The sequence below is a fragment of the Fundulus heteroclitus genome, chromosome 20 (genome assembly GCF_011125445.2).
Source record: "Fundulus heteroclitus isolate FHET01 chromosome 20, MU-UCD_Fhet_4.1, whole genome shotgun sequence".
Classification (NCBI taxonomy): domain Eukaryota; kingdom Metazoa; phylum Chordata; class Actinopteri; order Cyprinodontiformes; family Fundulidae; genus Fundulus; species Fundulus heteroclitus.
In genome coordinates, this window is record NC_046380.1 from 5295720 (window position 1) to 5309094 (window position 13375).

Below are 13375 nucleotides of genomic sequence, written 5' to 3' on the forward strand. Positions count from 1 at the left end.
TTTTAGAAAACCTTAAAGGAGCAATAAGCAAAATGTCATTATTTTAAATAGAAACAACTAAAGGTAATATTTCAGATGACCTATGGTCTGACACCACACCGCAGCTCTCTGCGTCGTTCTGCAGCTGGGCCGGACCGTACGTGTACGTGGACAGCTGCCACTCAGGGCTCCGCCCCTCCCTGCTCTAAAACACTGCCGTCAGAGCAACATAGCGGCGAGCGCTGACACGACTCTCACCAGATGGGTGTTGCTCCGCTGAGCTCCACACGTCCATCTGGACTCGCTGCCATTGGGGGGGATTTCAACACCACATAAATTACACAAGCCAATCAATTCAATTCAATGTTAGTTATATAGCGCAAATTTATGGAACGTGTCATCTCAACGTGAGACTCCATCAGACCCTCCAGGTTGGTGAGAAAGTTTCCTCTCTAAGGAAACCCAGCAGGTTGCATCAAGTCTCTCCAAGCAGCATTCACTCCTCCTGAAAGAGCGTAGAGCCACAGTGGACAGTCGTCTGCATTGTTGATGGCTTTGCAGCAATCCCTCATACTGAGCATGCATGAAGCGACAGTGGAGAGGAAAACTCCCCTTTAACAGGGAGGAGAACCTCCAGCAGAACCAGAACCAGGCTCAGTGTGAACGCTCATCTGCCTCCACCCACTGGGGCTTAGAGAAGACAGAGCAGAGACACAGAAAGCACAGAAGCTCACATTGACCCAGGAGTACTTTCTATGTTAGATGGTAATATCAGGATCAGTCATGATCCCAGATGTGTTGTATCAGAGAAGCCACAACAATGGCGGCTCGTAGCGAGGAAGCAGTTATTGCCATTTCATCAGTTTTGTCTAATCTACCGAATATTAATTCTCTTAAAGGACACCAGAGAACGGCTTTGAAGGCTTTCGTTGGTAGAAACGATGTTTTCTGTTTCGACGTGAGTGGGTGAAGTAGCGCGTTAGTAAAGATGACCGACAGGTGGTTTATCCAATCATATGCGAGGATTTTTGATGAGGCCCCGCCTCCTGAAACACATCTCCATCGGAGCGATCCAAAAGTTTAGGAGATAAAAATGTTCTCCTGCTAACAGCTTTATAAAGTTATGAGTTACTTCTTCACAGGACATGTTCCTCTGAGAGGCCATGCTGTATTTCTGTGTTTCTGTCCTTTACAAATGTCAGGTGAGACGGGGAAGGGGGGGCCGGGTTTTTGTTGTGGTCTACAGACGGCGCTCAAGCTCCACCTAGTGGTGAAATGACGCTTATTGCTCCTTTAAATTAGAAATTAGAAGTGTTTTACGCTGCTACAGGTTTTGTAGGCGATCCATCACAGCATGGGGTCAGAAACAGGCGTAGCGGGTCGTCCGGCAGGGAAACGGGAATAACTTCAGCACTTCCTGCACTCACAGTAACAATCTGCTCTCCTGTAGTGTCACAGAGCTGAAAAGTCCCAGGCTCGACCCAAAGATCCTCTCCGACGTTCCCTTCCAGATGCTGGACTGGAACAGCGGTCTGGCCTCGGAGAAGATCAGCCAGAACCCCTGGGGCCTGGTGTGCCACAAGCAGCACCTCAGCCGCATGAGATCCGAATCCAAGGACCGCAAACTCTTCAGTATCCTTCCTCAGTACCTCTGTTTCCTGAGCCCACTTTATTAGAGACGCCTGGTTAACTTAGAGCAGGGGTGTCAAACATACGGCCCGCGGGCCGGATCCGGCCCGCCGAACAATTTAGTCCAGCCCGCTGGCTAAATGCATTATCATTATAAAAAAAAAAAAAAAAAAAAAAAAAAAAAAAATTTTCCCAGTGTCCTTTCTGGCAATGTGGCAATAACAGTTGTTGTCTTAATGCCAAAAAGAGCTAATCAGATTTTACTTTCACAAGTGGAGCAGTACTGCTTTTGCCATAGTGCTTAATTTATGAATGTGAATAGTTTTATTATGATTCATGCGGGGAATATCTCAAATGATATGGACACTACAATGGGAAAGTAGGAGAGGAAAGGAAGAACAATAAGAAAGAAGAGAAGGTGAAAGAAAGAGGAGATAAAAAGAAGAGAATGATAAAACAATTATATATAAAAAAACATGTACTTCGTTTAATTAAAAATATGCAGTTCCTATATTGTCCACGAGGGGCGCTGTGTTTTAATTAGCAGATTAAGCATCAGGTGTGGAAAAATTTAAATCATTTCTTAATTTTTATCTGTTTGATGTATTTTGTCATGCAGGACAGTGTTTTTAAGTTCCAAAATATGTGAATAAATGTTTTTCAACATTGTATAATCACTGTGATCAGTTCTTATGCATAATGCACAAGTAAATGTTTAACTGAGTAAAAGTATTGTTGAAATTGTACATACTTTTTTTTTTAAAAACGCTGAGGTTATTCATAATATATTGTGTAAAAGTGAAATGAATTTAATATAAAAATCAACAACAAGTCCACTTTTATTAGTTCTATTTAATCTTGCAATGAGTTAACTCGTGTGGCCCTCTTGAGATCAGATTAAGCTGTAAACCAAAATGAGTTTGACACCCCTGCCTTAGAGGTTCAGAACCAGGTAGAAAGGCGGTTCAGGTGATTTCACATGTGACGCGTCGGCTTCTTCTGTGTTTGGTGAGACTCTCCCGATCCGGGGAAACGTTTTTGGTCCATAACTGCTGCGTCTCCACCAGAGTTCCTGTTGCTGGAGAACGTCGTCCACCACTTCTCCTATCCCTGCATCCTGGACCTGAAGATGGGCACCAGGCAGCACGGCGACGACGCCTCGGAGGAGAAGGCGGCCCGGCAGATGAAGAAGTGCGAACAGAGCACGTCGGCCACGCTGGGAGTCAGAGTGTGTGGCATGCAGGTAAAGTCCGCGCCGCACCTGAACGCATCGTGACGCTCAGGCGGGCTTTCATCGGCTCGGTGCTGCGCTCCTCTGGGCTGCAGAGGAGCTTTAAGAGCAGGCTTCCTCCTGCTCACCTCAGACGTTACATTGAATCTTTATTCATTTTGTAAAGATTTTTCAGCCTTCGCAGGCGTAATGCATCACATCACTCCTGCGTAAACGGCCGACCTTTGTCCAATCTGCTCTGCTTAACTTCATTTCCTCCGGCTTTAAAACGACTCAGAGCAATACACGTGTGAATAAGCTGCAAACTTTGCAGACGCTAAATGATCTGGTGATGCGTTATTTCAGCGTGAACAGAAACAGCCACCTCTCCTCGCCTCTCCTCTCTGCAGGTGTACCAGCTGAGCACCGGTCACTACCTCTGCAGGAACAAGTACTACGGCCGCGGCCTGTCCAGCGACGGCTTCCGCCAGGCCCTCCACCAGTACCTGCACAACGGGAAGGGCCTGAGGCGGGACCTCTTCGAGCCCATCCTGAACAAGCTGCGCAGCCTGAAGGTGGTCCTGGAGCGTCAGGCGTCCTACCGCTTCTACTCCTCCTCGCTGCTCATCATCTACGAGGGAAAGGTGAGGCCGGCCCTGACAGCTCCCATGACGGCTCAGGTAACGGGCGGGAAGAGATAAAAAAAACACGTTTCCTGTGAAACGGCTTTACCTCCTGAAGCCCGAGGGTCTGATGCATACTCACGCTTTATTGGGCCTTTTTCTCAACTTGTACTACGCCTACACTGCAAAAACTGAACTAAAAATAAGTAACATTTTCTTAAAATGAGTGTATCTGTCCTTGATTAGAGCAGGTAAATAAGATCATCTGCCAATGGAATAAGATTTCTGCACTTAAAATAGGAACAATTCATCTCCATCATCTTATTTCAAGTACAGGATGTCTAATTATCTTATTTTAGGGGTCAAAATACTCATTCTATTGGCAGATAATCTTATTTACCTGCCAAAATCTAGGCCAGAAACACAAATGTTAAATCTTTTGTTTAGATCCGTTTTTGCAGTGTAAACCCATAATGTTGTTATTAAGTAGCTTAAAGGTCCTGGAGGACGATGTTGATGTGAACATTTGAGAGTAAATTATTCTGGGCCTGAGTAAATGAGATTTAAATGGCCAAAAAATAAATTTTCCATACAAACTGCTTTAATAAATAAAATGCAACCACAACATGTTGGTTACATCTTTAGTAAGTTTGGTGTCCACACAACAAACAATTGAGAAGGTAAATATGTTTAGATTGGAAAAAATAAATAATAATCCAGGTGGATCCCTTTTGTTTTTGTGCCACTTTGGCTCAATTATTTGAAATTTGAAATGTATTCTTGAAATAGAAAACGTGGGATGATTTTATATATTTGGTCTCAGATGAAGATCTGGTCGTATGATAAGTGCCTGTCGGTCTCAGTTAGTCTGCTACATGCGCGTTATTGTTGCTAAAGAGCTCAGGCCCCGTTGAAATGGAGTTTAAGGGGTTAAAGGAGCAATAAGTAAGATATTTACTGTAAAATCATCCTAAATCATTCTTATTTCTGATCTGGGAGGGAAGTAACATTCCCTATAAACAATCGGTCCTCTCCATCAACAACATCTTTATCTTGTTTTTCTGCTTTCAAACCTAGAGGTACGGTCTGGAAATACTTCAGAGCAGAGTGTAGCCCGTATTTACTTCCTGGTTCCTGAGCCAATCACATGAGAGCTCCCAAAACAGAGCGCAGAATTTGGTATTTTATTTTGGTAAAAGAGCAGCAGCCTGCAAACATGGAAGCCAGTAAGAGAAGAGAGAATAAAACAGAATAAAACATCATAAACCTGTCCTGGGTTAGTAAAAGTTAGCGGGGTGTACGTGTAGTTCCCATTTTAAACACTAGGTGTCATTATTACCTATTGCTCCTTTAACTTCACTTTGACTTTATTCAGATTCTAAAAACTTTGCTGAACATTTCTCAAAAAAGAAAAACTTTAAAATGGAAAAACAGTAAAGATTTCTGCAGCATTTCTACTAAAATTATTAACAATTGTCTTTTTTATCAAACATACAGTGATGAATTTCACTGAAGCATTAAATCCCAGTTTTTTTTTCGTCATGCAGAATTTTTTTTTTTCAGTTTTGGAGAAGGTAAAAAACTCACTCAGATGCTCTGTAACGTCGTCCCGGTCCCAAATCTGGACCTGATTGATTATTCAGATGTGAGTCCCAGATTAATGTCTAAATGTAAAACTACGGGTTTAGTGTTTTCTATTTTTGGTCCGTAACTCCTGAGGGAAACGAGCTTCAGGCTTTAAACGAGACGTCGAGATTTGCGAGGCAGAACCCTAACCGTCTAAATTAGGAAACTCAGCAGAACTGAACAGAACCGCAGCTCAGATGGTTCCCTGTAGATTTACTGCTGAGCAATAAGCCACTTATATTCTTTTACATAGAAGTCTAGCTCACGTAACGGGAGAGCGTCTCTCCAAAGCTTCGACACGATTCATGGAAAGCAGCAATAAATCAAATGTTCAGAGGTTTAAAATGTGTCTGAGGGGTAAATTTATCTTTGTCCAGGAGCCTAAATTACGAACATCATGAAAAGAAAGAGGAAAATGTTCTGAAAACCTGTTTATTGTCAAAGTGGCTGATAATGTTTCATCTAGAATCAACAATTAAACTAATAGTAATCACACTAATATCATGTTTCATTCATTCTTTGACACGACATGCGGCCGCAAGATAATTACACTGATTTATTTTTTCTGCCCCGATCTTCCTCCAATCGTACGGACGCCCCGATTATCAATGAGATGTTCCTGCTGTGAGTTCAGAGCGATCCGGTCGGGACAGGGCTGGACGATGTAGAGAAAAAAACATGTCGATAAAATAGAAATCACATCCATCGATATCGATAATTATCAACTAATTGAAAACATATATTCTAAGTGCAGCCCTGGCCATTTTATGCTGTTGCCTAGCAACCTATTTTTAAATAAAGAGACACAAACACTGAATTCAAACTCAACCCTTTATTCAACCAACTGCAAGTTTTTATAGAAGAATAAACAAAGGTGTGCTCTGTGAACTCATTGAAGGGGGCGGGGCTTGATTCCTGGGTCTGCGTTGTGATTGGTTGGGAGGATGTAACGTAATATTAATCTACATGATAGGCTAGAATGCAAAAGGAAGGAAAACTGTTATTTTATTGAACTGTTATTGACTTGAATCGATTGATTTATATTGTTATTGAATTATCGTCCAGCTGTACGTCGGGAACGCTCCAACCTCAAATCGGCACATTCAGCACGGCGGATCGTCTCGTCCAGATATCCTAGCGTGTTCCACGAGGACAAACGCAGCACGCCGCCTGCTGGATGTGACGTGTAGCCAATCAGAACGCACGGCGGGAGAAAACCCCGCCTCCACATCACGGTGCAGCGAACGTGGAGCTTCGTCTCCACTCCTTTAACCAACACCTTTTCTTTTCGTGACGTTCTTCTCTGTTAAAATTAGTCGACAAACACAAACGTTCCTTCTGTTGTCGAAGCGGCCGCGGCGCTGTAGGACCAAGGGCTGAACGATTTTGGAAAATAATCTAATTGCGATTTTTTTTTCTTAATATTGCGATTTAATGCGATTTTTTTATTTTTTTTTTCCCCCCCTGTTTAATTTATCATGTCTTTTTAAACATACAAACAACAAATCAAATTGTTTCCTCACCGTGCAGATTAGTTGCTAAAAGACCCGCAGCATCTAAACTCAGAGCAGAAATAATTGCGTTCTGCCTACAATATATTTCAACCAAAATTGCAATTTTGACTTTTCTCTGCATTAACCACAAGCAACAAAAATGGCCTCTAAATAAAGATGTTTGTAAACAAGGACTATTTAAAACAAGAACTTTTAATGTTTCTATTAATCAGAATATTATTCAAGAGAACAGCTTTTAATTGATTTGGACATAAATCCTTGTTGGACATAAAGTCCAACCAACAAACAAGTCTATGTATTAAACTGATTGACCTGTACTTAATGCTATGTATGATTATATAAACTCTAAAACAAGTAATAAAATTAGATTTTCTCACTGCTGCAACTGTCTCTCCTTCCATGTGGAGGCAAACCCACTTTAAACATTTTACCAACACCTAATGGACGTGTCTAATTCCCTAATTGTTACATAGCCAAAAATTGCAGACTCTGTGATTTGGAAATTGTGTTTTTTTAAATCGCGATTATATTGAAAATGCGATTAATTGTTCAGCCCTAGTGGGACCAAACCCGTTAAGACGCGGCCCTCAGCAACACGGAGCCGTGTGGATCCGCATCAGAGCTTTGTTGGTTTGGAGGAGTTCGTTAAAAAATGTATTTCTTTGAATTACTTTTTTTTAATAGTAATTAAATTATGTTTTAATCATATCTATGAGCGGTTCTCACATTCTGGTCTGTGGTGTCGCCACTGGACCCGTTTTAAATATTTATTCTGGTTAATTTCTGTTAATCACTCAGAATCTGGAGCCTTTTCGGCTCGTGTGGTCAAACCTGACGGTTCTGCTCGTTTGTTCTGCAGGAGCCTGAAGGCCCTTCGGCCCCCGGCCCTGGGCAGAGTGCAGCCAGGCCACAGAAGACCGCCGGGGCCCCCGCAGACCTCCACCCTCCTCCTCCTCCTCCTCCCCCCGATGCTTCCAGCCAGAGCCCGGTTCTGGGCTCGCTGTCCTCTCAGGGACCTGAACGCACGGCCCCGGCTCCCCCCGCTCCTCAGACGCCGCCCACCAAGTCAGACTGCCGCTCCTCGGCCCCCCGTCCTCCGTCGCCTCGCAGGCGTCCAGAATGTCCCCCCCCGGCCCCCGCTTTGAGCGCGCTCCCCGCGGCCCCGCCGGCGCCGCGGCGGCCCCCCCTGGTGGACGTGCGCATGATTGACTTTGCCCACTCCACCTTCAAGGGCTTCCGTGGCGACACGGCGGTGCACGACGGCCCCGACCGGGGCTACGTGTTCGGACTGGAGAGCCTGATCCAGATTCTGGAGAGTCTTCGAGACGAGAACCTGTCCTAGCTCCGGGGAGCGCGCACGCACCCGGGGTCCCGGGAGATTCTGCGGCCCCAAACCGGACCCGGTTCTGTTTTAAAAAAAAGAAAAACTGCTCCCACTCTGAAAACCGGTCGGTCTTTACACACACACACCTCTTACTGTGAGTCAGTTCAGGTCTCCAGAACCGAGGCGGTATCCGCAGCTCGGGTCTCTGCCGTCACGAGGACCTCGGTGGTTATGAAGCATTCCCTAAACGCCACCGTCACTCATCGATGCCTAACCACGGAGCGCCTCCCCTTCCAGGAGGCGTTTTACCCACTGTGACGTCAGCGCCGGCTTCACTCAACACAGAGCAGCTTCTTTCCTTCAGTCTGAGCAGAAACCGAGGAGTCCTGTTTCTGAGAACCTATAAAAGAGTCTAAAAAGTGTTAGAAATGCCATTTTGCTGTCATTACTAGGAGCCCGGGCTGTGAGGGGAACCACGAGGCTAAAGAAGGGAACCTAGTCCAGTAAGGGGGGGGCTTTTCTACGTTAAAGAAACTCACAGAAACTTTCCAGCTTCTACAGATAAAAACGCCCGTCCTGCACCTCCTGCAGCGTGAAGCTCAAAGAGCAGAGAAACTACACGGGACGAGCTTCAGAAGACGACCACGCGGCCGTGGGCGGGGCCTCTCCGACCCGGCCAATCAGCTCGATCCTCTCCTTCGCCTCCTCACAGCAGCCGGTGGTTCTTACTTTAGGAGATGTGCAGCGGAGACGGGAGTTGAATCATTTTTGTTTTAAAGGTTTGGGGGTTAATCAGAAGAACGTACCTGTGGCCTGTTGTCCTGTGAAGGTCATTTGTAACTTTTAGACGCATAAATGTCACTTTAAAGTCTGGTTCAGTGGTGTCCAGATGATGGTTCTGTTGTTAGCGGATCTCACGAGAGGAGCCCGACGCGTTTTAGCCCCTGATGCACTAAACCAGCTCGGTGTAGATTTGCTCAGATATAAAATAAATAAATAAAAATAGGGAGGTTTTCAGTCTTTGTCTGAACTCCACACAGGAGAGGTTTCCATCTCTGCTCTCTGAGCTGAGGATCCGTCAGCAGCACCAGAACCAGGAGCGTTACAGGAACTCTGGTTGTTTCTTGGCTCATATGTTGCCTTTTTATGGGATTTGTTAACAGCGCCGATTTAAAAACAACAGTAACACCACCCTCAGCTTTCAGGGCAGACAGAATAACTTTAGAGTCATATTTTTCTGATAGATATTATAAATATAGTGATTAAAAAAATCACAATAATGGGAAATGAGACCAAAAAAGAAAGAATGAAATTCCTTTTGACTACGTTTTGCTGGTGTTGAATTATCACCTAGCCCTGCCTCAAAATGTATAAAAAAAGTATATATTTATATAGAAATCCTGTACTTGTCAGCAGTAGTGGCAATAAGGTGTCTGTGTCGTTAGCCAATCAGATTGGTCCATCCGAGCTTCCTGTCCCTGAGGCTGAGGCGGTGCTGCCCCCTGCTGGACGGCACCAGCAACTCAGCCCCAGGGCCGGGAACCAAACAGAGCAAATATTCTATTTTATTTTTGGTTTATCAAGGTGATAATTTATTTTTTTATTGTACCTTTGCCCACAGAGACGGGTCAGCGTTTGATCTTTGATCTTTAACAACCCCCCAGCCGCCGTTAAAACGTGTAAAAAATGTAAAGATGTTGGCAGAAGCAGTGTTGTTGGCCCTAACTCAGGTGTGTTGGTTCTGCTGCCTCAGCTCCAGATTCCAGACGTCAGTCAGCTCACAGAGCTCTGGTCCTGGAGGGAAAACTGTTCTACGTTTCTCCGTCTGTCTGTGTGTGCGTGTGTGTGTGTGTTAGAAAAAGACACCGACGCCATCTCTGATTGTTGGTTTGTTTCACTCTGACATCAACTAAAACAACAACCTGCATGCTCATGGAGAGTTTCTCCTGTTTAAGACCGATTTCCTCGCCACCTCTAAACGCCCTCGTTACAGATCCTCATGGTTGTTGGCTTCAGAGATTGATGGGACTTTATTTTATTTTATTTTTTTTGTTTGTTTTTTTTTGCATCTGATATCATCCTGGCTGTTTGTTAGAACAGTGAAAATAAATGAAATTAAATCTTTCCAGAAGTTATTTTATTTTGTTTTTGTAATTCCTGACTGGATTTGACGCTTCCAGGGTTCATTAATAACTGATGGCAAGGCAAATTTATTTGTATAGCACAATTCAGTACAAAGACAATGCAAAGTGCTTTACATGATTAAAATATAGCAAAATAAAACAGAATAAAAGTAGGAATAAAATGTAGATAGAAAAAAAAGAACAAAAAAGTGGTGATTCAGTTAACTAGAACAGTTGAAGGCAATCTTAAACAAATGTGTTTTTAATCTTGATTTAAAGGAACTCCTAGGCAAACTGATAAGCATTTTGTTTTTGTTTCATCGTTCAAACGCAGAATAACTTCAAAAGCTTTGCAGGAAAAAAACGAAGATAAAAAATAAACAGTAAATACCAGTTAAACACAAACTATCGTAAAAGCATTGAAACCATGGAGCATAATTAAAATAAGTGATAAAACTACACATTTAAGCAAATAAAAATATGTGTAATCCATTCTTTGGCTTCTTTAGCTAAGCTGCAGTTAAACACGTTTTCAGTCCATTTAAAGGAGCCAACAGTTTGTGCACATCTCAGGTTTTCAGGCGGTTAGTTTAGGAGCTGCGGAGGATGAAGGCTTTGGTTCTGGTCCCGGGAACTCATGGAGCAGCGGGTGTTTGAGTCCACCAGGAACTTTAAATGACCATAAACCCACCAACCTCTGCAGGGATTGAAGGACTCCTGTATGTGATCCATGGTTCTGGTGACGGTCAGGTTTCCAGATGTGGAAAAACTGTCAAATTTCTCTCCAGGGGTGCAACAATATAAATAAGAATACTGTTTTTTTAATTCTTTTTACATTTTATGAAAAACTTTGATGCATAAAAAGAAACAATCAACTGAAAAAGCTTTATAGGCCTAACCCTGGAGCAGCTTTTTTGGATCTTTCCTCCTGAGCTCCAGGCCTCCTTACCATCACCCTAATCTTTAGCTCCCTCTGCAGGTTTTCCATCAAAGTCAGGACAAGTTGGGTCAAGTTACTGCCCTGTGATTGGCTGATTCACAGTTTGGGGGCGATGGACCAAGATCTGTCCATCAGTCTTTTTTTTATAACACTTTAGAAAGTAATCAGAAACCAGCTTTCTTTGCAAAGACTGAACACACGAACAAGGAAATTCACCTCGGTAGCTTCAAGTTATCACAGCATATATGTGTAAAGTTTAGAAAAAAACATGTAAATATTAATATAGGTTCAAGGTTACTTTGTTTTTGCCAGTGTTTAAGACGCATACATGCCCGCGCACACTATGCAAAAACATGTAAAGCCATTTGCATCAAGGCTTGCTCAACATATAGCAGGACACATAAAAGGGTCTATAAAACTAAATAAAAGGCAAGGCAAGTTTATTAGCACAGCATATTTTAGTACAAAGACAACACAAAGTGCTTTACACGAATAAAATAAAAACAGAATAAAAGCAAGTTGGAATAAAATGTAGAAACAAAATAAAACCTGGGAGAATAGAAACAAAGCAAATATTCAAAACAGATGGACTACAAAGTTGAACTAATGATGTTTCAGTAAAACAGTTTAACTAGAACAATCAAAGATAATCCTAAACAAATGTGTTTTTAATCTTGATTTAAAGGAACTCAGGCTTTCAGCACTTTTACAGTTTTCTGGGACTTTGTTCCAGATCAGTGGAGCATAGGAACTAAATGCTGCTTCTCCATGTCTGGTTCTGGTTCTGGTTCTGCAGAGCAGGCTGGAGCCAGAAGACCTGAGTGGTCAAATGAAAACATCCTATTAACATACTGGGCTGTGATCAATGATAGTCTAATAAAATCTATAATAATATGTATGTGTGTGTAGAAGTACAGGTTATAGGCAGGTTAGAATAGTACAAGTATATTTATTTTGTTTCATAATAAATTAGCTGACTGTGATCATCAGAGACAGCCCTGGGGAAGAATCTTCATTTTGATTCTCACCACCCACTGGAGCACAAACTTTCTGTCATGAGAACCGTGGAGCCGGACATGTCCCCACCAGGACAGAAGGGAAGAACGAGGAACAGAAACATGTCCAAGATGCTCTCCAAACCTGCGGGTACCATAACTTACAACACAGCAGTAGGTTTAATTCCTGCCAAGTTTCCCCCTGAATTCACACACTGCACAAAAGGGAACTAAAAGTAAGCATAATTTTCTTAAAATATGTATATTTTTACTTGATTTGAGCAGCTACATAAGAATATCTGCCAATGGAATGAGAATTTCTACCTTTTTAAAATAAGATAACTAGACATACAGCACTTGAAATAAGATGGAGATGAATTGTTCTTATTTTAAGTGCAAAAATCTTATTCAACTGGCAAATAGCCGTATTTACCTGCTCTAATCAATGAAAAAGACACTAATTTCAAGAGGATTTTACCTACTTTTAGTTCCCTTTTTGCAGTGCACCTCCATGCATGTGACCACAGCATTCCTCCTGGGAGCCAGGCTAACGAGGAGCCTAACGACCCTCCATTGTTGGGGAGATCAGTTCCAGGTGAATCAGATCTAAGCTCTAACGAGGCAGGTCTATAACACTGGAACTCCTCACTACTCCAGACATTTTGAACTGAGAAAACTTCCTGAATGGGAAGTGAAATGACTTAAACTCCAGAATAAAAGTCCAGTTCATTTGTTTTTATTTTTTTTATTTTTTTTGTATCAGTTTAAAGGAGCATAGTCCAACTTCCAGAGTCTTTGCTCAAGGCTGCCCCCTCTGGCGACACGTTGAAATGACACCAATGTTGTGCACCTGCATGTATGAAGAGGAAACGCGTCTGCCGCTGCGACTATACAGGTCTTTTGTGAGGCGTGATGTCGTCTGAGGTAAGAAAAATATAAATATTGAAGTTAGCCCGAGTTCTCTCGCTAATGCACCGATTACAGCAGAGACTCAACAAATTAGCTAATTTGTTGCCTCCATAGACTAATCCAGCCTATGGAGGCAATAACTCGTTTTAAACGTCGGGTAATTTTAAGGGCACGTATGGGAAAGAAAATAAATATTGAACTTCAAAACCTTCTCAGCCATGAAGACCGGTACTATGAGGTTCTCTAGGTTCTGTTCTGAAGTTGGAGGTCTTTAGCGATGGCAGTGTTGTAGTACTCGAGTCCGAGACTCGAACCCGAGTCCGAGTCATTAGCTAAATTTAGACTCGTGACTTGACTTGGACTCCTACATTCAGATCATTCTGACTCAGAAATTGAGAAAAAGACTCAACTTTTTTTTATATCATTAGACTATAATTTTAATATGTTATTAGAATATTATTTGGTGTATGATTTTAATATCTAAATTATTAGTGCAATGTGGT

General features: G+C 42.7%; 1 protein-coding gene across 2 annotated transcripts in view; it reads left to right on the top strand.

The window, feature by feature from the left end:
• The window catches only part of LOC105920805 (inositol hexakisphosphate kinase 1), a 33169-nt gene extending 23129 nt beyond the window's left edge, over window positions 1–10040 (top strand). For both annotated transcript variants that reach the window (XM_036151525.1, XM_036151526.1), the window contains exons 6-9: window positions 1430–1611; window positions 2676–2851; window positions 3229–3462; window positions 7441–10040. In XM_036151525.1, the coding sequence (XP_036007418.1) occupies window positions 1430–1611; window positions 2676–2851; window positions 3229–3462; window positions 7441–7923 (1075 nt within the window). In that variant the 3' untranslated portion in view covers window positions 7924–10040. The remainder of the gene's footprint in view (window positions 1–1429; window positions 1612–2675; window positions 2852–3228; window positions 3463–7440) is intronic.
• Window positions 10041–13375: the final 3335 nt, after the last annotated feature.